Source organism: Protomyctophum parallelum, assembly GCF_964188405.1.
Source record: "Protomyctophum parallelum genome assembly, chromosome: 14".
NCBI classification, from domain to species: Eukaryota; Metazoa; Chordata; class Actinopteri; order Myctophiformes; family Myctophidae; genus Protomyctophum; species Protomyctophum parallelum.
Genome location: NC_139709.1, coordinates 33,917,698 through 33,943,986, shown reverse-complemented (window position 1 = coordinate 33,943,986; position 26,289 = coordinate 33,917,698). Strand labels below are relative to the sequence as shown.

The following is a 26,289-nucleotide window of genomic DNA, read 5'->3' as shown; positions in this document are numbered from 1 at the left end:
CCGCCATCGGTGTATGAATGTGTGTGTGAATGGGTGAATGTAATCTATGTAAAGCGCCTTGGATATAGGCTCTATATAAATGCACCATTTACCATTTATATATAGGGCTACAGCAGAGCCATCTAATAGAAGAGTTACGATATTGAGGGGGCAGAAACCGAGCACTGTTCATGCAGCCTGAACTGAGACAAGCTGGAGTTGGAAATACAACTGTTGTTTGTTACAATTGTTTTCAACGAGGGCGGTGCAAATAAGAGCTATTTTAAGCATTATATGTGTGCAACATGACAACTGTTTTAAAGTATTGTACAGTAACAATTAAAGTCTCTTTAATGTTTATGTTGTACTATTACTACAAAACAATCTAAATGCCCAATGCATATCTGCCTACTTCCGGTCCAGGACTTGTCCCAGTTGGTTGTCCCCATTCTCAATAGAAGTCTATGAGAAGAGCCACCATTGGACTGGCCCCATGAAGTGAACGCAATTTGCATAGACTATATATCTAAGGCTCTGGGCTAAGGTACATAGGTGAAATTCGTCCTCTGCATTTTACCCATCCTGTTAACTTATTGATCTATTATTTTCAAATAGACGTGAGTAGGGTTAAAGTGGTTAAAGTACTGGCTAAACACATTTTGCAGGGACTCCCCTGAACCACCTCAGGTTTCCTATGGTCAAGTTCAAGACAGAAGGCTTTGAACTTTAGTCTTCGACACAAAAGTCGAAAGGTTAACTACTCTATTCAATCTATTCAATACACAACAATTAACAGGGGGTGTTACTGTGTATTGAACAGATGAGTTTACTATCAATAGAGTGCTGTCATGTGGGCGACATTTACATAACTAATGGGGTATTCGGTTCATTATGTAAATCAGTAACAGTCAGTGGCCGACATGACAGTAGCTACAGAAGTTACAGAACGGTTGCTAAATGTCTTGAACGTGATCTGACACCGTGATGTCATGTAAACGCTGTATTACAATACCCAAAATCGGTCATTCCAGCATGGCGATGTTACCGTGAAATTGGTGACCTGCTGAAATAGGTCATATAACACATCATATAACGTCAGTGTCCATTCCATACGTAAATCATTGCTGTTTGTTTATTAGCACTTATAGCAGTCTAACCTAGTGGTATTTAGGCCATGTGTCAAACTCAAAGACAAGAAGTCCACAAGATGATCAGTGATCACATATTTCGTCAGGTCACCAATTTCACCGTAACACTGCCGTGTCATGTCACACGCACACACACACGCACACGCACACGCACACGCACACACACACACACACACACACACACACACACACACACACACACACACACACACACACACGCACACAACACCACGCTACGAGGCTGATGTAAATAAATAATTTCATTGATCTGCAGTGGCATGCAGTGGTGGTTCAGGTTCAACAATCAACGACTCATATTTTCTCCTCTAAACGTAACATATGTGTCACTTGAATTTAAACAAAAATAATAACTATAGCAAAAATCCAAAAATAAACACAAGAAACCAATTTGTTACTTCGGGCGCGTTCGGAAATACCGCACCGGTCCGGAGCACACTCGTGCGATATTTCCGAACGCACCCTGGTGGAAATCCCCCCCGACGACTGGTGAGAAGTCAGTTGACATTTAAACCGACCAATCAACGAGCAGCGACTGCCCAACAGTCAACCAATCAATGACGGGAACGAGCACACGTTGGGGGCGGGCTGCAGATAAAAAGCCGAGTCCCACGGTCTGAACCTCAGGTGCATTGAATCCTAAACAGAGACAGTCGCATCTACCAACCTGCTTAACAGCACCATTACCAGTTACCAGTGCCACCACCTGCTCAACAGCCCCAGACATCACTTGCCGACCACCATCACACAGTAGGATACATCGACAACCACGAAAGGAACCAGTGTTTATCTTGCATCGTGCTAATATTGTTGCGTTTTCTCTTCAACAGTGAGTTTTGTGCTTGGGGTAAGGGCCGGGGAAGCGGGAACGGTCTGTTACCGTTGCCGCCTGTCGGTATCGCTGCGTACGTAGATAACTTATGTAAGTTGTGTTTTTTCAAATACGTTTGTAAGAATTTTGTCTGTCTGTATCGTCGTAGATAACGTCTGTATTTGTGTGTTACATTTGTAAGCATTTGGGTTGTATCGTCGTTGCGTCGATAACGTCTGTATTTTTTCATAAACGTTTGAAAGCATTTAGGCTGTCGGTAGCCGTTGTAGCCTAGTTTCAATTGTTTTTTGCACCGTCAGGTTCCCGTCTTAATTATTTCCGTTGTACTGTGTTTCAAACTTAAGTTAGCTACATTTAAAAGTTAACTCAAATTGTGGCTCGGCCATTACATTTTGAATCAAACTATAACGACATAGCTGCAGTCATTCAAATCAGTCACCGCGTCTTAAAGACCAGACCTAAGCTAACTTGTAGCATAAATAATACTCATTGTTAGATCTGTTTTTTTTAGTTGACATTAATTTCACAGGTGTATCAGCCTTGTACAACTCTCAGCTCTCTCAGTACTCTCTCTGTCTCAGTACTCTCTCTCCACAGGCACAGAGGACCTCTGTCTCTCTCCCCCCACAGGCACAGCAGCACACCTCTCTCAGTTCTCTCTCTCTCTCCACAGGCACAAAGCAGAACCTCTCTCTCTCTCTCTCTCTCTCTCTCTCTCTCTCTCTACAGAATGGAGCAGTATCGCATCAGGTTGATCAACGAGCCGGCTGTCTCTGGACGTGCAGGTAAGTTCAGGGCTCCTTCCAGAAGGGAGGTAGACGTCCGCGTGGACAACCTGGTGAACCGTGCCCTGACCGCTGACGACTTCGCCATCATCACAGCGTGCGTCCCTGAACTGTACCGCCAGTTCAACAAGGTAAGTGATGTTTCCTCACTAGTAGTAGTTGAGAAGCAGCTGCTCAGACCCCCGAAGGATGTCACACCCGTTGTTGAGGAGAGACCCTGTGCATGCTACTTTGACCAGCATACTAATGAGTGGAGGCCGGTGCTTCCTTGGTATGACCGTCGTAGAAAGCAGTGGAGACCAGCTTTTATCCGTAAAGTCGCCCGGTGTCTCTGTAAGCGCTATGTCCCCAGTACCAAGACGTGGGTGCTAGTCCGCCCTCCCACGCCACCACAAGCCGTGGTGACTACGCAGAGCAACGTTCTCTTCCAGGAGTTCTCTGGTTCCCTGGTCACTCCGTCCCACCCTGAAACCCTAACGCCCCCCTTCAGGTGTTGGAACGCCCGCTGTGGCAGCCGTTATGACCTCGTGGAGGTGAACGGTCAGCAGCTGGGCAGAGTCATCTCTGGTGTCTCCGCCACATGGGAGCTGGGCGGAAGGCCAGTCCAAAGGCAGTGGAGAGTGACTGTCTATAGGTCAGATGGACAGATGCAGCTGTCCGTGTTCTGTAGCTTCCCTGAAACGGTAAGGAGGCGTATAGTCTTTAGTGACGGGCCAGAAGTGACTGAAGAGGGGGGGGTGAAGAGGGAGACCGATGTCGATGGTATTGGTCACATCGACAGAGGCCCTCCTCGAAGCAAGACGGGTCTAAGACTGTAACTCAGACAGACCTGGGGTGCGCTGGTCATTGTAGCAGCTGCATGCACAGGGTCTTTCCTTTCCTACGGGGGTGCATCAAGTTGATCAAGGAGCCGTCTATCTCTGGACATGCAGCTAAGTTGAGACATTTTTATTTCATACCTTACACTTATAGAATTGTGTGGATTAATACGGAATGCTTTTAGTAGTACTTCATGAGAGGATCGACCAGGTAAGTGACCTTTCCTAGACGACAAGCGGCTCTTAAGGACCTCTGGTACAGGTTGGTTTGGTGCCTTTCAGCAGGAAGTGGATCTTGGAGGCATAGATCTTGTTCCTCCACATGTGCTAGGCCTCACAGAGAAACTTGACACTGTCTCTCTACTCTATAGGGTTTAACTTTTAACATCAAGTAATAATAGTCGCAAAGAAAACTAATAAATAAAACCCCCTCTCTCTCCACAGAGCAGCAGAATGGAGCAGTACTCTGACCAGTATTGCATCAACAAAAAAAAGTAATGTCTGTTTTCTGCACTAACTATGTCTAGTTTGTCCACAGGTTTCTACTGACGGAGTCCTGCGTGCTGATCGTCACCAGTCAGTTGGCCTCGTGTCTGGCGGGCTAGCTTGAGGTGCCCTTCAACCCTGTGATGGTCACTGGCCTTGGCGTCTTGCGCGGCCAGGCTCTAGGTTGCGTCTTGCAACGTCTGTCTATGGGGCGTCTGGGTGTGGTAAGAGGTAAAGTACTCGCCCACCACTGCAGCATTAATTGCGGTGCCTCCAACTTGGCCTGGCGCTCCATCAAACACAATTGGCCGTGTTTACGGGTGGGAACTTAATCTGGCATGGATCAAGTGACCGTCCCTTTTGCTGCACTGCAGAAGCTACTTGCAAGTGTGTATGGGAGGATTCACACAGTAGTTTATACCTCCCCAGCTGTGGGGGTGGTGCTGCCAGCAACAGGGACTCAAGGACACTTGGGGCAATTGGGAATTGGCGATGACTAAATTGGTCTCCTTCCATGGATTGACGCCTTGACGTGGCGGAGGAGCTTATGTATTTCTTACCCAGAGAGGTCATGCAGTTACATGCCGGACAGCTCAAACGGTAAGAGATCAACTAAGGACAATCCGTAGATAGAACAAACCTGTTACAGAAATCACCACAAGGGTACCCGTTACCACCGTAGAGCATGCTAGGAGGTGTGGTGGTGGTGGGAGACCAGGCACACTGAGCAGGGACCCCAGGTAAATAACCCCCACCCACACACTGCCTTTCTCAAGTAGTTTCATGTCTTTTTCTCTATCCTTCCTGTGCACTGTTAAACCATTAAAACCCGTCAAAGTGTAATTTTAGATTATTGCATTGGATATCAGCAGATGTACAAGCTCATATCTGCTATTTGTGAACATTTTTGAAAAATCTTGATTTGTGGTCTGCGGCCAAATGCATATCAATTTGAGAACTACTGATTTAGAAGGGATTTGTAGAATCGGGCGCTATTGGCTTAATGAAAAGAGACGGCCACACTAAATTAGTTCAATTAAAAATGTCAGTGTAGATTGAGAACTGATCAATAAAATCGTATAAAATGGGGCGTCCGTGGCTGAATGCTCATCAAACTGGAAATTTAAAAGGTTGAGAATCAAACTAAAATTAAATGTCAGGTCGAACTACTAGTATTGATTATGCACTGAATGATTTGAGGCATGACAATGGTGAAATGTATTGAGCCAGTATATGAACCACAACCTCTGTGCGTTTTCCAAAAGTAGCAGATCTACAAGCTCGTAGCGCGGTGCTGTGCTATGAGCTTGTAGATCTGCTATTTTTCAACAGCTAAAGTTTAAAATAGTGGTTAAAGGCGACACAGACACGGCCTCGGGTCTAAATGGGTTACGCTATGACTACGTTAAGTTTGAATGTGGTGCAACTGGCTCTTAAACGTCTGAGAGAATTAGAGTGTATTTGACGGCTTCTACTGTCTGCAGATCTTTGGTCCAGTGATGCAGATTCTGAAGTTCAAGACATTGGTGGAGGATGTGGAGAGACGGCCTGGCAGCTGTCTTCACCAAAGACATGGACGACTCACTACATCTCTAAAGCTCTTGGTGCTGGAACCATCTGGTAAAACACACTACTATTACTTCTGTAGGCTGCATTGAACAACAACCGGGATGAACTTAACAACTTTCAACCTGGCATCCATAGAAGATCTTTGCTAATTGTCAGTGGGACAAAATTATGTAAGGACAAAGTATGCAAGCTCGTAGCGCGTTGACGAGCTTGTAGATCCAGGGATGCAAGTAGCCTGCCCTGCATACTGCAGGGCATTTAGACTCACTAAATTGCGACAGGACGCAATTGTGCACCCTCCGGGGGTCTGGGATGCAGTACTGTACTCTAATGTCATTGAAGTATTGGACTCATAAAATGTCCCTGGGACGCATCTAAAAGACCACCCCTGGGTCCCGGGACCCATTACATTGAAAACTTATTTACATCACTGATCTGCTAAAAAAAGTTTAATCGTGAAATGTGGCACAAATCTTTGAATAGATTATTTCAGAGCGAACATTCTTTACTCAAATCTTTGCTTCTGGGGGGTCCCTGGAACAACATATTTTCAGATGGGGGTGGGCAGCCAATTACATATATTTTTGGATGACCTTGAAAAGCCCATGTTTCTATGTCAGTCGTTTCTGTCAGGATTTAGAAGGTAGGCTTTTTGTAGAATCGTCCTCGGGTCTAAATGGGTTAAAATGCAGTAATAAAAACTAAAGTAGACGGGATTATTTTACTGTATATTGGTTTGCTTATCTTGTTGGAAAATGTAAATTGTACTTGAAGCAAGGAGAACATTCAGACGTTGCATAAGGTTATTTCACTGTCTCCACTATAGTGGTAACAGCCTGCAATCATGTAGTCTGCAACATTGTAAAGTGATGACTGCCTTATATTTATGTTTAACCCATTCTGACCGGGCACCCATTTTGGTGTTGGCATCATGTTATGCTTTAGCTATTGAAAAATAGCAGATCTACAAGCTCATAGCGCGCCACCGAGTGGCGCGCTACGAGCTTGTAGGTCTGCTATTTTTGAAAAATCGAAGAACGACTGACATTTTTAGAATCTGATCTCAGGTCAGAATGGGTTCATCAGACCAGTGTGTGTCCAGTGGAAACCTCGCATGAATCTGATCTCAGTTCAGAATGGGTTAAGGAGTACCGTACACAATTAGCTCATAGTAGTCAAAATGGCAGAATACTATTAATTACGGTCCTATCTGACAGTTCGGTGTCTGATTTTTATATATTTTTTAGGCTTTATTAGAATGGCCCCTCATGTAAAAACAATAGTCCTGTATTTTTGCTATCATGGCTATTGAGAACCAGTTATTCAGCAACGGGTTTACAAGGGCTCTTTGTCGTCTTGAATTCATGTACTTGATAGACACAACTACTATTGTAACAAAGTTTTGCTTGTATAGAATCTTAGGGTTACTAAAATGTATCATATCGTTATGTTTAATTCAGGCCTTATTACTGACCTTTCCATATCCTGTTTTGTCTGTCAGGTGACCGTCAAGGTATCTCAGAAGAACGTCTGAAGAACATCCTTGAACTGTCCTCAACCCAGGAAGCCGCTGAGAGCAGAAACGGACTGCTGATACTGTTTGTGTGTTTAGTGTTTCTTTCTGGATGTCCCTGTATGAATGCATTATTCACAAGGAGGCAAATCATCTGACTCAAGTTTGGGTCGTAAACCGGCTGCATCTCTCTAACGGGGAACCCTGTAACCAGGTTGTCCTAACCTACAGTACTTGTTAGTTATGCAGTTTCACTTGACTGGACATTGTACTGCCTTTGAAATGTCCGTTTTCAGTTGAAAGTCAGATATTCTGATAGTTTAAATCAACAGTAGCCGTTTCTGTTTTTTGTTTTTTTGTTCTGTCAAATTTATTGCATTGGGAGATTGTGGAATAGTTGTCTGGCTACGTGAGTCTACTGTATCCCCAACAGCACTTACCAGAGTTATGCTATTTTTGTACATTGGCCTGTGAACTTTGAGATTATTCTTTCAGACATACTGAGTATTTTACTTCTACTACACAGCCACTACATCTCAGAGGCAAATTGTAACTGCTGTAATTTGTTTTGTATTTAATTTCAGTTATTACTCTTATGCTTATTCAATGCATGTCAAAGTTGGGCCGGCAGTGCCGTTGTTTTGGCTAATGCAGAACCCTTTATGGCCGTCTGGTGTCGGGTAGATGGGCACACCTGTCACTTGACAAATGTTTATGTATTTTCTTTAATTTATAATTATGTGCTGTATTTTATTTGTGTTTGTTACCAGTTCAACGTTGGTTTCAATAAATCCAGCAGTATGCAGAACAACGGTTTCATTTTTGGACAAGAGCTGAGGGAGTGATACAAATGATTATCTTGTTTGAAAACTTTAGTTATAGCTACTTTGTATATTTTGATTATTAGCTCTGATCAGATCTTCAATCTCACTTCGGCTATTTTCAAATTGCCAAGTGAGCTTGTAGCTCTGACATTTGAAAACCTGTGAAATGGGACCTTCTGCATAATGAGTACTTACTTTAACAGTATTTCTACAATCTGGTTGGTACTTTTACTTGGTAAAACATGTGAGTACATTTTCCACCACTGTATAGGAGCATGAGGCATCTTTCATGATACAGAATGTGGGGGAGCAGTAATTGCTCACAGACACTTGGGCCCATAGACCAGAGCCAGGGGGTGCACTGGAGACCTTCGGTTTCCCAGACGGCTTCTTTACCCATTCATCATTTTGATCATTCCACATGCGGCACATTGGTCACATTGTCAATTCTATTCAACCCTATACTGTAGTTAACTTGTTTCTCAAACCTATAAGTTAAGTCCATAGACTCCACATGATGTAATAACGAAAGCCAGATGTCGGAGGGAATAGCACCCCTCAAACTAGGGTGCCAAAATAATAATGTGGATCAACATGGGAACAGTGTGGCTCCAGTGTGCATCTGAGACTTCATGTCGCCAGCCACTGATGGTGTCATCTATATGGACTATATCTCTGCTGTCAGGAAACTCCAAAATGTTCATTTATCAGAAATGTTAATTATACATTTTTCAGGAAATTAAGAACCATTTTGAAAACAAAGCAATACTGCTTCATCAAAGTTGGTGTGACTTTATATACCGTATTGTCAATGTAAGCCCAAAGCACTTTTTACTACTTTCCATTGGTTCAATATTGGTCCCCCATATTTTCAACATGTTTATTGGTGGAAGAATGCAGAGAACACAGAGACACGGTAAGAATGTAGTTCATCAGTTTGGAGTCACCCTGAAAGAGATGTACAATAGAACCAAATCCAGGGATCCAGAAAAATGTCAAGTGTGAAGGTTATGGTGGTTAAAAAAAGGTTCACTGGAGAATTGCTGAAGTTGTAAAGGAGAAGATTTCCAGATCCAAGAACAACAGATCATACCGGGCATGATTCAGACCCTACATAGTGTTTGAAGTTCACATTGACAAAGGAATGAGTATTCTCCAGCTCTTTAGTAGGCCTAAATTATGTCCAACTCTGCTTGGAAGTGTTACATGTATAGGCTAAGATTACAACAGAACATCGGTGAGTTACTTTCACCTACAGAAGATAAAGCTGCAAAAATGCAGGTCAGGTTTCAACTCCAAAAACCCAGAAATATGAACTGAAGACTGGTTTCATGCTGCAGTAACTGCACATGTCCAATAGGTGGCAACACTGTTCTATTTAAAGAGAAGGTATGGGGAATTGGGGATTGTGTTTTTAGTTGATGTAGCGGTGTAGCCTGTAGGCCTACTTGGGGTCATATTTTATGTTTCGTTTCATGTCCACATCATCAGCTGCAAACATATTCTATCTATGTTCTCACTAGAGCAGTGGTTTTCAACCAGTGGTCCAGGGACCACTTGAGGAGATAAAAAGTGTTTTCTCTTCATAGCCAAAATATTGCAATAGAATATTAAATTAACTTTCACTGTTCACTGTTGAAGTAATACTATAGGAATATATATCAAACTACATTGTTTCTATAAAATATGAATATGAAGTATGCAAAGGTACATTTTAGATTCATTGTAAGCAGTGTACACTATACACAGTATCAACTGCTGTTCTCATTCAGCCCAGTTATTTCAAGTCTATGTCACTTCAGTGGATCGCTGTATGTTGCGCCATCCTGAGGATAAAGCATGTGAGTAGTATATAGCCTACCGTTAACTTTTATGTCAGACTAATAAATAACAGAGGTTGAATGATGGGGGAAGAGGTCATATGTCATATTGGCATCTGATGGCATCTGATATGCAAGCTTGTGCATCAGATGTACATTCATATTGTTATAGTGTGTGTGTGTGTGTGTGTGTGTGTGTGTGTGTGTGTGTGTGTGTGTGTGTGTACGTGTGTACGTGTGTGTGTGTGTGTGTGTGTGTGTGTGTGTGTGTGTGTCAGGGGTACTAGCGTTGCCAGTTGGGAACCGGAACGTTCCCAGTTCGATCCCGGGCTCCCCCAGAGTAAGTGTCGAAGTGTCCTTGAGCAAGACTCTGAACCCCTAATTGCTCCCAATGAGCAGGTTGGTGCCTTGCATGCTTTTCTCCGTCATCGGTGTATGAATGAATGTGTGTGTGTGTACAATGTGAATGGGTTCAAGACAGAAGGCCTTGAACTTCACACAAAAGTCGAAAGGTTAACTACTCTTCAATACACAACAACAGGGGGTGTTGCTGTGTATTGAACAGATGAGTTTACTATCATTTACATAATGAATGGGGTATTTTGTTCATTATGTAAATCAGTAACTGTGGCCGACATGACAGGCTCTGATACAACAGCTAATCTCCGGCACCGTTTGCCCGGTCAAAACTGTGCACATACTCCCTGGATGCCAATGACGAACCTCCAAAACGGTGTCTTTTGTTTTTAAACACAGCTTGAAAGCAAACTCTCTGTTAATGTTTTGTTCCGTTTAGGAGGCCAAAATGCAAAACTCTCCATCACTTAGCTTGGTACCACCTCACTCACTCACTCACTGGATCCCATGTTACACTGCCTCACTGACATTAAATCCTGGATGTCAGATAATTTCCTTAATGCTAAACGACAATAAAAAATCATACTCTTTGGCTTCCCACACACAACACATAATATCACCACCTCCCTCGCCCCGCTGACAAATAAACCTCAAGTAAAAAACGTAGGCGTAATCCTGGACTCTGCCCTCAAATTTGATAAACAAATAAATGCTGTTGTCAAAGGAGCCTTCTTCCAATTACGGCAAGTCAGTAAAATAAAATGCTTCCTCTCCACCCACCCACAACCTGGAAAAAGTAATTCATGCCCTAATTTTCCTCCAGTTTAGACTATTGCAATTCATTATACGCCGGAATCTAAAGTGCCTCCCTCTCTAGACTGCAGCTTGTCCAGAACGCTGCAGCTAGACTCCTGACTGGAACCCGAAGGTGGGAGCACATCACTCCCGTCCTGGCCTCCCTCCACTGGCTCCCAGTAACATTTAGAATTCACTTTAAAATCCTACTATTTGTTTATAAAGCCCACATGGGCTGGCACCACCCTACATTCGTGAGCTGCTTCCTCCCCCGGATAACCCTAGACCACTTAGGTCAACTGATTAGGGACTCCTTAAGCTCAAATCAAAAGGTGACCGAGCCTTTTCGGTCGCCGCTCCAAATCTGTGGAACAACCTACCGCTAATTATCAGATCTGCACCCTCCCTAGACACCTTTAAAAGCAGACTAAAAACTCACCTGTTCTCCCAGGACTTTTAATCCTTCTTTGGAAATTTGCTGGACCCTTTTTTACTGCCTTACCTGATGCACTCACTTTTATCGTATTTGATGCACTTACTTAATTGTATTTTCTGCCATTACTCTTTGGGTTTTCTGATGTTTTTATAACCCTGATGTGTTGAGCAATATGTGATATTTTTGTGAACTGAGATTTTATATTGTGCAATGTGTATAATTACTTATTTTTCTCTTGGTGTACAGCAGTTTGGTCAGCCTTGGCTGTTTATAAATGTGCTCTATAAATAAAATTGACTTGACTTGAGTTGACCTGGCACCCCCTCAAGGACCACTGATTGAAAACCACTATAATAAAGCCACTGTAATAATAATTGACTTATAGGCAATCTGAGAATCCATCATCCATCACCAGCGCCCGCTTTTGCTTTAGTTGATGCAAGTCAACAGAGTCTGTCTCGAGTCGAGAGACTATTAAATGACGCCCTGCAGTGCAAGCCAAGGGTAGGAAAATGTGCCAAGTGCCCAATTCAATGGGAATCAATAGCCATTTTAAATCGGTATTACACCCTTTTAGGGCACATATAAGTACTCCAAGCCATAAGCCATTTAAAAATACATATATCATAAATGCATTTTGAAATAAATGTACAGTATGTGTTTTAAAAAACATTATTACCTTATTCTGAAGGCAACCAGATTTATTATATTTGCCAGCTCCTAATGCGGAAGTATAGGCTATATCGGAAGTTCTAAATTTGGCAAAAAATAACAGAGCTAATACTATGCCAGGAGGGCGTAACGTCTGCAATGTGATAAAATGCAGCATTTTATATTTTCCCAGTGTATTGTATTGTAGTGTATTGTAGTGAGACAATAATTCTTATTTCTTACTAGCCTAAATTCATAAGGCACCAACCATTTTCCCTATTCTGCTTCTTAAAAAGTAAAAGTAGTCAGATCACAACAATTCAGCTCACTGGAACAAGCATTTTTATTATAAAAATAAACAAAATAATTACTATGTACAGTAGGCTACATAAAAAACATGGGCTCAGACACAAATCCTTATTTCTTTTTTCAGTCCAGCTATATACAACAGGATAATCTACACATTATCATAAGATTCCTGTACAGCACTCAAAAGACAAATAAAAACAAACACATTACAATTAAATCAATGCTGTCAGCAATCACAAATGGGTCCTGACATAATGCCTTATTTGTGCTGCGTCGTACAACAGTTCTGCAAGGCTCACAACAGGTCATGAATCAAACATGAGGAAAGGAAAGCATCCTTAGTCTCATTCCCTTCAGTTTCACAGCAGTGTCATTAAATGTTGCATGTGTAGGGAGTAGTGGTTATGCCTAAATGCCTACATTGTAAATTGTAGTGGGAGTAGTGGGATTCAGGAGCTTCCCAATATATCCTCTGCAGCGGTTCCACATTAACATGCCAACGAGGCATAGAACCAGCAAAGACAGCAGAACCACGGCAACTATAAGACCCACTGCAGCACGACCATCAGTGTGGGGCTGTAGTCGATACACTGCCATGGTCCTCTTGTAGACTCTCTCGTTGACCTGCTCTATGGAGTCACAGGTGTACAAGCCAGCATCTGATTCTGAGGCGTGTAGAATGACGAGGTGTCCATTGTAGATGTCGTATTTGCTGTCGGACTGCAGTGGTTGGTCCGACAAATGCCAGTGGACCTGCGCCAAGTTGGAGTCTGGCTGACAAGGCAGAATAATATTGTTCCCTGTAACCAGGGCGATGTCTTCAGCTGCCACGACTGGCTCTTCTGGGCGAGGACATTGTGAAATGTCCCCCTTCTTTAGACTCTGAATGGCAGCGTCGGAGGAAGACAAGCTGGAGACTTGGCGGCACTGGTCGGAGGAGGTGTCCCAAGCACAGTAAGGGTCTCTGGCCAGGACACAGTCCACACAGGACTCATAGCGACTGCAGTCACTGAGTGGCATCTGGACAGCACCAAACTCTGACCCTGCGTACAGCTGGCCCCTGCTGGAAGAGAGGCGTAGAGTCTGGACAGGATTAGGATCCTCATACAGCTGAATCTCTTCAATAATGAACATCTCCCCAGCGTAGTTCACAGCCTTCTGAATGTAGCCGTTTTCAGTGCCGATGAACATAACTGGGTATCTCTCTCCGTCTAGTGCCAACACAGTATCCACTACAATCCGTGTCATCAAGGGCCCCTCTTTCACCACCAGCGGGCCCCCTGTGAGTGGCCGAACAGTTTCATCCATGATGGGCCTTTCCCTGATGAACATCTGGGATTGGTCTCCCTGGTCCAATGATTGTTTGGTGCAAGTTCCTGGTCTGTGTTTGGGCACCTCACCCTCCGGCACCGTCACCCACCTTTCCCACGATGTTTCCACAGTGACGGGCTTCTTAAAACGTCCTTCGTTGAACACCTTTTCAACATCAGACACGCTGAATGCACACACCGCAGACGTGTGCGACGATCTCGCCTGAGGTGTGAAGACGGCATAGAAGACGCTCTCCTTCCAGTCGTGGTGTCGAAGCAGGAACACATCCTGGACGAGGGAGGGCAGGCTGCCAGCCTCTACGGAGCAGTCCAGAGGAGCCTTCAGGAACGTAGTCCATTTCTTCTGCAGTATCCTGTCTCCTCCCATGTCCCCCTTGCAGACACGAGCCACTCTTGATATCACAGGTTTGCTGTCATATTCCACGGCCTCCTCTGTGAAGAACAAGTAGACCTTATCATCGTCACCTTCACCGTCACTTTGGTCCATGTAGATGAATTTGGGATCCTTGAGCCAAGAGTACTTGACCTCAGTCTTCAACGCAGGCCCGCTGAACCTGCTGAACCTTTGTTCAGTGCCCAAGAAGTTGGTTGATGTAGCAGAATACAGGACGTCTCCATCCATGAGGGAGGATGATGTATGGAAAGGATTGTAGGGACACTTCTCTTTACCGTCCTCCAGCTCTTTCTCCAGACTCAACGTTCCATCAGAATATGTCATGGTATCGCATTTGGGATTGAAAGCATTTGTCCCGCACACATACATTCTGTTGTCATCCCGTGTGTGCAGGGTCCGAATGTAGTTACGGCATTCCACCTCACGATCTCGTCCCTTGTCGGCACAGACCTTCCGTTCATCTTCGGTAACTGGCCAATATTCTGCAGCCTTCTTGTCAGTGATGTCGTCGATATCCAGGGCGTAGATGGCATCTCTGGCCCCAAGAAGCAGCAGACCCAAATCCTCTCTCATGAGCATAGTGGTGTAGTTCCAAACGCCATCCTCTCTGAACGTCTTCAGCCCGTGGTGGTAGGCCAGAGTCTTTCGTGGAATGCTGTCATGACTGGTGAATGTGCTACAGGACGGGAGAAGAAATCCACAAAGAACGCACAAGGCATAGAGAATGCTCAAGGCATACCGGGGAGACATAGTGTAAAATGACGTCTCTCACGTTGGCTTTGTATATAAGTATCTCACTTGCTGTATCTCTCAGAGTGATTCATAATAAAATGTATTCCCCTTTTACACAGGCAGGTTTGTCTGACATCACGCTGACTCAGCACACCTGGTCTGGCATCAACAGTACACAAACCGTTGCCTAGCAATGTCATCATAGATCTCCATATATGGGCATTAAGGGACACAGACAGTGGAGATGTCGCCTGGCAACCCGTTTGTTGATTCGGCTGACGTCAGAGCTTTCGCGCAAACCGTTGCTAGGCAGCACTGTTGCTCAATGTCTGGAAAGGGGCGGAGACGCGGAGTCGAGCATTCCCCCCCCCCAACCCCATTTCCCCTCACTGTATGTATCTTTTCCCTTTTTGCTTCCTATATGATGAATTCCTGTTCTGTTCTTTAGCTACATAGAAGTGTCTATTTGTAGGCTATGTCTCTAAATGTTTTGATGAATTGAACAATGTGGACCCTGTTGTAAACAAGTGTAATGCTTAATTGGGTCGTCCACTCACAGTTAACAGTCTTTGTATTGAGTTTGTGCTTAAAATGTACTGTAAATTCTACAACCTGTTAATAAATATTTCAATCAATCAATCAATCAATCCTCTTCACATGCGGTCACTTCCCCTTTACTTCCGCGTCTATTATGTAAACAGGTGGCGCAATGCTGCGGTCGTAACAAACCCACGCTTATTCCGATACTTAAAACTACTTGAAATTGTTCGTTTTTGTTGTACTCTTTTTTTTGTCCAAGTCTGTGTTTATATTCTTAATTTACTTCCGTTCGTTTTTATCGTTCGTTTTCACGTTTTGTCGTTGTGTTGATCAGACCTAGCCCTACGAGCGTCATGAACCATGGCTAGATCAGACCGTGTCTTTGAAGTGTAGTGACTTAATTTGCCATGAAGAAAAGCACGGTGAAATTGATGCAGAGGGCGGTGGGCTCGACGGAGCATTGTTCAGTGCCTCTTTGCACTTCTTCAGCAAAGTTTACAACTTTGAGTTTTCACCGTTTCCCAGAAGATGCTGAACTGAGGCCCAAATGGCTGGTTAATATAAGAAGGGACAACTTCACCGTCACTCGTCGGTGCTATATGTGTGTAGTAGGCACTTTATTAAAGAAGACGTGATAAAGAAGACTCCAGGTGGACTACATCGGCTTAGAAAGGGGGCCTTGCCTGTGTTGTTCGAGTGGAATGGATATGAAGTCTGTCAACGCGTTAGTGTTTGGCAGAGGAGAGAAAGACCCACTAACTGCCCAGACCAGACTGTCAGAGGCGTGGATGGTGATGCTGAAACTGCGATGAAAGTGCCTTGCTGTGGCCACGACTACTGCACAGCCCCTGAACCTGCCGCTGTTGGCCTGGCCCTGGCATTGAGTGAGAGGGATGAGATGAAGGATGAAATCACTCGACTGAAGAAGCAGGTGGAAATGTAGGTTTGGGCTACATCGATTTGAAGGCTCAGACTCACAGATTAGAAACTTCACAAGGTGAGAATGACTTGCATAAAGCATACCAATTTCATATGCATTATTTATTTATGTAAATGTCATTGCATGAAAGTGTAACCTTGCTCATGGTTCTAAACAATGACAATCCTAATTTGTCTCCAAGATTTGCTACCTATGAGCACCTGGTGGCGTTTTGGCACCTGATTGAACCATCCACAGGCAACATGATCCAAGTCACCCGGGCACGGAGAGCCCAGCAGAGGGATGAGGAAATATTTATTCCATGTACTTACTCAGTAAGTTTACTCAGGCTGTTTTATTATTTTGTACTGTGCTGACCGTTACTGTAGAATCGCTATACCAGAGGGGTAGGCAACCTAGCACTGGGGCCAACATTGGCACAGGGGAGGGGGACACTGGCACACTGGCATAAGTGTGTGAGAGGGAGAGAGGATCTTTTAAAAATAAAATAATTAAATGTAGTACTCTCACATATGTATGCAAATTACATTCTGCACATAATTCTACATTAATTCAAACTCAGAACTCTGACTGGGGAGAGAGTCTGAGAGATAGGTGGTTTACTTATTTGACTGAATCTACTGATCCTTGCATCCTGATGTGAAAGAAAATAATATCGACAATCAAAATATGTTGGAAATATTAATTGATGTGTTGTCATAATAAAACTTAAGATATGAATGGCACACTGACTATCGAGAAAATAAAAACATGTCACTTCATGTGGAAAAAGGTTGCCGAACCCTGCTATACCACATACCTGTAATGGTGTAATCAAGACCATATTGAAGTTAAAGTATACTGGGGTGTTGGGGAAATGTGTCCCCTGCTTTTTACCTACTTGGGAGCATTGAACAGCCAGTGCAATGCCTGGGGACCAGCTGCAGGATCAGCTGCAGTACCTTGGTCAAGGGCAATGGCAGGAATATGTATAGTATGCAATCTATGCATAAATCATGCCACTGCCCTGGATTATACAATGTGGCAAATTAATGTAATTTTTTTCCTATTCTGTTTGATTGATTGATTGAAATATTTATTAACAGTTTGTAGAATTACAGTACATTTCAAGCACAAACTCAATACAAAGACTGTTAACTGTGAGTGGACGACCCAATTAAGCATTACACTTGTTTACAACAGGGTCCACATTGTTCAATTCATCAAAACATTTAGAGACATACAAATAGACACTTCTATGTAGTTAAAGAACAGAACAGGAATTCATCATATAGGAAGCAAAAAGGGAAAAGATACATATACAGTGAGGGGAAAGGGGGGGGGGGGGGGTCGGTGGGGGGGATTCAGATTTTACAGAGGCCAGTTTCGAATTGCAGCCATCTGTAGGTGCCCTTTGAGAGCGGTTTTGAAGGAGTCAAGGGATTCACATGTCTTAACCGTTTCAGTTCATACGACGCATGAGGCCGTCATAAGGATTCCGAAAAATTTGTGCCTACGACGTCTGTGGACGTCCTAGTGACACGGGGCGAGATAAGAATATTCAGAATTTTTCCTATTTTTTTTTTTTGGCATTTCGCTTTCCGTACGCTAACGCTCTGTGCAACTATTAGCTTGTCATTGACTCCCATGTTAGCGCGGCGGAAAGAATGACTCGTATCTCCTAATCCAGGGCGCTCTCCGTGGTGATGAATGGATCGATATGCTGGCGCTTCATTTCTGCTCCTCATCCGTCTCTTCCGCAAAATATGAACGCTTTTTGGAGCGTAAAAAATTTAATTAAGATGATCGGGGATGTGAGGTCACTTTGTAAAGTCAACTTTTTTAGGAAAGTGTTTCCGGTTCATGGCTTTCAGAGTAAAAGCGATCAGACAACTCTGGCACCCCGGAGCTTCTATTTTGATGCACTACCGGCACTAAATGTGACTGTTGGTAGGGCGTTCCACATTTTACCACTGTAACTGTAACAACTGTAACAACATTGCTATACATAATTGTCTGTGTTTTGCACATTCTCTTTCAGAGACATGCTCTTCTTCCACTGGATGAATTCTTCCTCTTCCTCATGTACCTGGCGTTGGGGTCCACAGAAGTTGACCTGGCGGATCGTTTCGGGATCCACCCTGACCATTTCGGTCAGCCGGATCATAACGACGTTTACATATTACCTGTACTTTCTGCTGGGCTCTCTGAAACTCTGGATGTCCCGAGAGGAAGTTCAGGCTGTGTTGCCGAGGGAGTTCAGGCAGAGCAAATACGCTGATACACAGGTGAACGCAATCACTGGCATTAGTCTAGATCAGGGATGGGCAACTGGCGGCCCGGGGGCCACATGCGGCCCCCACATTCATTTAATGCGGCCCATATATTATTTATTTCAGCTGTTACAATTCCAAACATGCAAACTTGACCCGCTTTAATTACTTCAGTCTATAGATTAGTAGCTTAATGAGTAGTATTAAAATGTTAGTCTGTTTTATGTCCAATGCATTTGTATTTTGTTCATAAAGTCAACATAACTACGGTAACTAAATGCATTTTAAATTATATAAAAAAGGTTACTTTTCAGGATTCCAATTCAAAAATAGCCAAAAAAATATTCAGGATTTAAATTCAAATATAGCAAAAATAGCTGATCTACAAGCTCAAAACGCGTCACAGTGCGACATGTTTTGAGCTTGTAGATTGGCTATTTTTGCTACGACAGTATGCAATGTGGCCCTCTGGAGTGAGTGTGGAAATATAGTGGCCCTCTCCATCCAAAGTTGCCCACCTCTGGTCTAGATGGAAAGGGGGTCCACAGCGTGCATAGGGTGGTCAGTAGAGGGCAGTGTAGTCTTAATGTTGTGTGAGCATCGGCAGATCAATGTATCTCTCCAGACATTGTTAAAACCTGAGAACTGTTTTCTCTGCATCACTTTGATGTTTGAAAATAAAATAATCTGATGTTACTTCATTTTGTAGGTGATTGTCGACTGCACAGAGCTAAGATGCCACCAGCCAGACAGTTTGTCTCTTCAGAGTGAGATGTTCTCATCCTACAAGTCTCATTCCACCCTGAAGGGCCTGATCGGTATGGCACCTCATGGAGCAGTCACCTTCATCTCAGACCTGTATGCTGGCTCCATCAGTCACAAAGAGCTGTTTAAGCGGTCAGGCCTCCAAGACCTGCTGACAGAGGATATGGCTGTGATGGCAGACAAGGTTTGGTTTGTTGACTGTATCCCAGGTCAACTGTATCGCCCACCCTTCATTTCAAAACAGAGCCAGATGCCAGCAGCAGATGTTAATAAAACCCAGGAGATTGCACACCTTCAAGTCCATGTTGAGAGAATAATTGGAAGAATTAAACTGTGCAAGCTCTTCCAGTCTGATATCCCTGTTGCCTTGATGGGAAGCATTAACTCTTTGTGGACTGTGGCCTGCTTACTCAGCAACTATCAATATGGACCTCTGGTTAAGACCTGGGCACAACAGTGATGGATTGAGACAGAGGCTGATATGTAGATCATAAAATCACACCCGTGTGAAGTGAGGGGCGCTCTAATCATCGTACATCATCATGAAGAATGGTGGTCCCTTATTGGCCAAGGGTGGCTACCGAGCACCGACATACATACATACTCAGCCGATTTGCTCAGACACATAACGTAAATTCTCTATTCATTGTCAATGGCATTTAATGTTTGTGTTCAGACCGAATGTACACTATAGCTGTTTATAGGAGGGCCTAGTGCCACTCAAAAATGATTAAATGTCAATAATTTCATTGTATATTTAAGTTGTCATATTGGCTGGGATTTATTTTATTAGGAAGCCTAAAAGGCAAACAGACATTCCTTTTTGATTCATATGTTCCAATGTTCAATGCCAAACACACAATTAGATCAGTGACATATTTTATTTTGTGTCGTCACTTTCATTTCTTTAGAGAAAACATTTTAGTCAATTACTTAAGTGTGCTTAAAGGCTTGTCATAGATACTGGTCTGCTGTTCTGATTCTTTTCTTTTCATCTAGCAGCTGCTATGCTTTTATGATGTTTTATGATACAACATGAACACTGAGCAGGGACCCCAGGTAAATCACACACACACACACACACACACACACACACACACACACACACACACACACATTTATACACCGATGGCGGATGAAAACATGCAAGGCACCAACCTGCTCATTGGGAGCAATTAGGGGTTCAGAGTCTTGCTCAAGGACACTTCGACTGTCAAAGCCTGTGATCAAAATGTTACCATTTCGGTTCCCAACCGGCAACTCTAGTACCCCTGAGCCACTGAAAAATTACTTACTTGTCTGTTCATATTACGAACCATCTAGAACCCTTAGGTCATCTGGGGCTGGCCTACTAATTGTTCACCCCATAGTTGGAACAAAACATGGGGAAGCAGCATTTCACTATTATGCACCACAAACCTGGAATAATATTCCAGGTTACATTAGGAAATCCCCAACAATAGCTGTTTTTAAGTCTAATTTAAAAACATATTCGTTCGAATTCATATGCTCCTTTATATTTGTTCTTTTTTTAAGTGTTGCACTCTATTTGTTTTTATTCTGTAAAGCACTTTGAATTGCCTTGTGAATGAAAGGTGCTTTATAAATAAAATTGCCTTGCCTATATACATGTACACGTCACACACACACCTACTTGCTTATGGCAGTCCGTCGATGTCGACGATGACGTTGCTCCAAATAGGATTTGTGATTATTGTTGTGTCTGTCGTCTGTGCATAGCCAGGTGGCTGTGCAGACCGACATGCGATCTGCAGACTTTGTCACAGGAGGGGCAGAGGAAGGCAGCAGTGGTGGACCTTTGGCACGTTGGTGCCTCTGTGCATGCCTACATAATGTATGTGTACTTATGCTCACACAGACAGACACACACACACACACACACACACACACACACACACACACACACACACACACACACACACACACTACTTTTCTCAAGTAGTTTCATCTCTTTTTCTGTATCTTTCCTGTGTTTCAAACTGCGGCACTGTTAAGTCTCGTTGTACATCTTCTATATACTTTATTACTACAGCATCACAATCATTGTATCCATTTATACTTTGGCTATTAAAAATAGCATGATATGCAGGCTTGTACATCTGTTATTTTTCAAAATGTGTGAAATTGTTTGGAATATTTACCATTTTATTTAGCAATTTCATCATCTCTTCTGTGGGGTACCTGGCACACAACATTTTCAGATGGGGGTCCTTGAAAATGGTTTGAGAACCACTGGTGTAAATACAATGAACTTTCTACATAAAAAAATGAAACAGTGAATTACAGTATTCGAGACAAATATATATTCCACACTACATGGTGCATCAAACATGGTGCCAGTGTAACACCTGAGATTCGAACCTGGCTCTCCCATGTGGGAAAACAAACATATTCTACCACTTGGCCAGGCTACCTGTTAGTACTACAAAGTGACAGTTCATATTGGACATTGAGGCACTTTGCATCATCTTCACATCCATCCATGTGAAAAAGGTCCTGACCTCAGACCATGAAATTGTCATATTTTATTTATATAAATGTGTGTGAGATGGGGTTTCAGAGTTGCTCCACTATTAAACGGAAGGCTCCCAGACATTTTGAATGCCACCCCAGGGAAATGCCTGCAGCACGTTGTCATTGAAGGTAATCTCTCACCCAGTGTTTTGTATCAGTGCTAGTGATCTGGACATGACCTGACTCTTAGTTCTTAATTGTGTACTTGTGTCTCTCTCTTTTGCACATTGTGCGTATGTATGAATGAATGAATGTTCATGTGTATAGGGGCAGTGCAACCTGTGGGAAAGCCACTGAGGAGTCAGTTCCAAGAAAGCACCGTTGGAGTGGTGCAGAAACTCATGCTGAAGGAACACAAGCTGGTGTGGAACAGCCTCCTTCGAATGTGGTGAGATACCACGTCATTATAGCCTAGCCCAGCCTGTGTGCTTTCTGGTCAAGAGGGGCGGGACTCGGGAGCCAGTCGAAAACAGGCCGTGGATCCTATTGGTTCTCCGATCTGAGCCCCCGCTCCCCTCCTCCCGCTAGAAAACAGCGGAGAACACTGACGTCGCGAGCAACGCCTCGTGACGCTCGGTCAACACGCACAAGAACATGAATGCGTAGCAACAGTTTTGCACGGACACACACACACTCTCCTTCGCTCTAAAATAATTATGTACACATAGTGTTATGCGTTCACCTGTTTCTTGCATTTCCAATCACCTCTTTGACCCGGCAAAAAAATGCATGGTCCCTCCCTAACATTTTAGTCTACTTTTTATTTTTTATATACACACAATGCAGAGAGAGCCTCCTGAGTGCTCTGGCATGAGAAAAAGGACAATGGGTGGGTCCGCGTGGGTGTGCCCTGGGCGCGGCATTTACTGGGCTGTGGTCAGCACTGGTTGGCTGCACCCGGCTGGCAGGGCACTGCTCCATGTCCGCGGTGCCCTGTTGGACGGTGTGGCTGATGCAATGGCTGGTGCTGGTTGCACCGAGGCTGCGCCCGGGGCGTCCCCCTCCGTGGATTCGTCTAGCTAGAAGCCTGGAGGAGAGGGCCAATGACTTGGCCAATCACTGCTCGACCCGCCAACTGAGAAAAATAATTGGAACCTTTTTCACATTGGCCTATTATAGCGCCACCAGGAGGCCACAACCTGACCTTGCCTGGTGGAGAGGTGTTCCCCGAGGGGCAGTTTTTCTAGTTCGTCATAAGTTATCAACACTGGTACTAACTCTGTGCTGGCCTTGCAGGATGGACAGTGAGCGGGTGCTGCACCAGAGGGTGAACTCTGTGCCCTTCAGCTTGGTGGGGGCGGACGAGGCGGTGGTCAGGGTGCTGACCCCTGGATGCCTCGGGCCTGGACATGGAGGTCATCCACGAGGAGTTCCACCAGGCCACGTTCGGCCTCTCCGACATCATCGGCACGGTGCTGAGCGGGGAGAAGCCCAAAGGGCAGCTGGAGACTGAACAGATGCTCAAGGTACTACTAGAAGGTGCCCCTAGAGCAGGGCTCATCGCCATGTTGGCTTGCGGTCGATAGTTTTTGTAATTAATTAAAGGGACACTTCACCCTTTTTGCAAAAAAATATATGTTAATGACGTTTAGAAGCTTTAGAACACTTTCCTGGGGGTCTTTTTGTGTGTAATATGTGGTTTTAGATATTTTAGATTGTAGCAGTGAGCCTGTTGTCTCTGATGTCATGGACACTGGGCTCACTTCCTTCCTGGACTACATGTTGTCTCAGTAAGACAGCTCTCCCCCTATCCGCAAGGAGGAGCAGTGCACCAAAGAATTATGGGAATTGTAGTCCAGGAAGGTAGTGAGACCAGTGTCCATGACATCAGAGACAACAGGCTCACTGCTACAATCTAAAATAACTAAAACCACATATTACACACATAAATACCCCCAGGAAAGTGATCTAAAGCTTCTAAACGTCATTAACATATATTATTTTGCAAAAAGGGTGAAGTGTCCCTTTAACACCCTCTGCAGTTGGGATTTATTATTGGAGCGGATGGCAACCACAAGGTTCCCAGTTCAAACCTGGGCTCCCCCAGAGTTAGTGTCGAAGTGTCCTTGAGCAAGACGCTGAACCCCTAATTGCTCCCGATGAGCTGGTTGGTGCCTTGCATGGTTTCCTCTGCCATCGGTGTGTGAAAGGGTGAATGTAATGCACAATATATGTAAAGCACCTTGGATACATAGCACCGTTTACCATGTACCATTAGGTGGGGGAAGAGTGGGTGAAATTATTTGTTTTATATGCGCCCATCATTTGTAGTTAAGGGTTGCAGATAGTGAAAGAATGAAAGAAGTTCAGATGTTAACAAATATAACTAATATAATACAACCAATGTCAAATATGTATGTTGTTAATAGATAACTTTTCTTGTGACCACCGTGCTCTGACTTATGGTGTGTTACCCGTTCAAATCATATTATAGAAATAAAGGTAAAAGGTCGCACACACCAAGACCGCGTTTCATTTTTTATTCTTGCATGATGGAATGACAGACGTTTGGGCTATCCAGCCTTCATCACACTGATGAAGGCTGGATAGCCGGCAAGAATAAAAACTGAAACGCAGTCTTGGTGTGTGCGACCTTTTACCTTTATTTCTATAAGTATGTATGTTACAATTTGGACCCTTACAGCTCTGTAACTTTAAGAGTGCACAAATGGAAATGGACTCTTACAGGTGCATTTGGTTCCATTAGTACGCTCTCAGAGTTGAACCATAGCAGTAGATATAAACAGTAGAAACACTGTCTCTTGTGCGAATAGTCATAGTGTTTTATGCAGTTGAGCGGTAGATAGTGAACCACAGAACACATGGGGAAATGGTAATGACTAAGCTAGGGAGAAAACCCCAAAACAAACCCAAAGGAATGGATCCAAAGCTCTCCTCTTCTTTTTGGGCAGGTGGGCGCTGCGCTCACAGGCGTGGGCGAGCTGATCCTGGACACGGACCGGGTCCTGAAGCTGCGTCCGCCGGCCAACGGCTCGGACTACTTCCTGACCACGACGGACTTCGAGACGCTGCGAGCGGAGCAGGAGAGCCAGGCGGTGGTGTGGCAGGTGCTGGCCTCCGCGTTCGCCCTGGCCGGGGCGTCTGTGCCGCTGTGGGTGGGCCGGTGCTACTACGGCACCCTGAAGAGGAGGTGGGACCGCGAGCGACTGAGGAGGGAGTTCTAGGGACTGGAGACGGCGGGGACGGGTGCCTCGCAGCAGGACAGGACGGCGCCGCAGCGGAGGTGACCATGGAGACCGCCTGCGTGGTCTGCCTCAGCCAGCCGCGCAGCTGTGTCCTGCTGGACTGTGGACATGTGTGCTGCTGCTTCAGCTGCTACCAGGCCTTGCCACAGCCCAACTGTCCCATGTGTAGGCAGAGAGCATCAGGCGAGTGGTGCCTCTCTATCAGGCATGAGGCCCTGCCTGCCACAGCCAGCCCAACTGTCCCATATGTAGGCAGAGAGCATCAGGAGAGTGGTGCATCTCTAATCAGGCATAAGACACTTTGACAAAGACATTCAGTATGCATTCACGTATATCCAGTAACAGTTATTGGAACTCTTGTAGGCAACCAAATGTTTTGGTTGAAACTTGAAACAAATAGTGTTTTGTTAAGGCACTATATTCTGATAGTAATTGTTGCTATAGTATTTGTTCAGTAACAGAGGTCCGCCCCCTTATTAAAGAGCCCGCTCTTTAAAAAACATAAAATACATTTTCCAGGTGCGTGGCCAAATTTCATCCAATAAATCCAATGGATACCCATTCAATCAGCTTCATTTTTATCGCGTTCCAAATTTTATCATCACTTCCAATTTCACTTGTTTATACTTTATCCCGTGTGAGCTCTCTCTCCCTCCTGATTGGATAAAATTGGTATCCCCGGACCCCACCTGAAAATGCATTTTCTGTTTTCTAAAGGGCTGTAGAAACATGGAGACTCCTGTTACTGAAAAACACACTATATAACGTATAACAATGATTACTATCAGAATATAAATAAATATCACATACTGTACCCTACCTTAATGCAGATTCTGTGGTATAGCATCAGTATGCTTGGTAGGTACTAGGTTTGGGTAGACAGACGAGTGACACTCACTGTAACCCCTGATTTACTTGGTTGCACACAGTCGAGGAGGCCTTTACGAGGGCCATTCGAGCCACAAGTGGAGCCTGCAGTGCTACCGTTGCCCAGGTGGAGCCTGCAGAACCATTGCGGCTCAAGAATCCACCGGTTCCAACGGATTGTGTGGCCCTGGTCTTTCCCTAGTGGGTCTGATCGAGGGTAGCTACTGGAACGTAAGTCGGGACTTGATCACCCCGGCTGTGTCACCCGAGTGAGGGGTATGATGTTCGTGAGACCCGAAACCCTGATGACCTTGGGATACATCACTGAGGATACGTCCCAGTTGCATCCATGCGGTGTATTTTCGTTCTTGTGCACCGAGAATAGCC

At 44.4% G+C, this 26,289-nt stretch overlaps 2 protein-coding genes and 1 pseudogene across 3 annotated transcripts; 2 read left to right on the top strand and 1 right to left on the bottom strand.

Moving 5' to 3' along the window:
• Positions 1-12,748: 12,748 nt before the first annotated feature.
• On the bottom strand, positions 12,749-16,422 carry LOC310871270 (semaphorin-4E-like; the record flags this gene model as incomplete). The annotated part of the gene is made up of 3 exons (XM_083782757.1): positions 12,749-14,741; positions 16,021-16,211; positions 16,414-16,422. 3 exons carry the CDS (start codon positions 16,420-16,422, stop codon positions 12,749-12,751), a joined length of 2,193 nt encoding a protein of 730 aa, XP_083638883.1.
• Positions 16,215-19,821, top strand: LOC310870321 (uncharacterized protein). Its single transcript, XM_083781498.1, has 4 exons — positions 16,215-16,334; positions 16,459-16,591; positions 18,298-18,544; positions 19,239-19,821. The coding sequence occupies exons 2-4, from the start codon at positions 16,560-16,562 to the stop codon at positions 19,752-19,754; spliced, it is 795 nt and encodes a 264-aa protein (XP_083637624.1). The 5' UTR covers positions 16,215-16,334; positions 16,459-16,559; the 3' UTR covers positions 19,755-19,821.
• A 1,235-nt stretch (positions 19,822-21,056) lies between these two features.
• Positions 21,057-25,246, top strand: LOC310871268 (mitochondrial ubiquitin ligase activator of nfkb 1-A-like; annotated as a pseudogene). Its single transcript has 5 exons — positions 21,057-21,120; positions 21,908-21,958; positions 22,097-22,217; positions 23,066-23,295; positions 24,742-25,246. The product of its transcript is annotated as a mitochondrial ubiquitin ligase activator of nfkb 1-A-like (transcript).
• The last annotated feature ends 1,043 nt before the right edge of the window (positions 25,247-26,289 follow it).

Coding starts and splice junctions, on each gene's coding strand:
- LOC310870321 (XM_083781498.1), top strand. CDS start 16,560: ATGAGGAAATATTTATTCCATGTACTTACTCA. Junction 16,592..18,297: donor TTATTCCATGTACTTACTCA/GTAAGTTTACTC, acceptor ATTCTCTTTCAG/AGACATGCTCTTCTTCCACT. Junction 18,545..19,238: donor GCAAATACGCTGATACACAG/GTGAACGCAATC, acceptor TTCATTTTGTAG/GTGATTGTCGACTGCACAGA.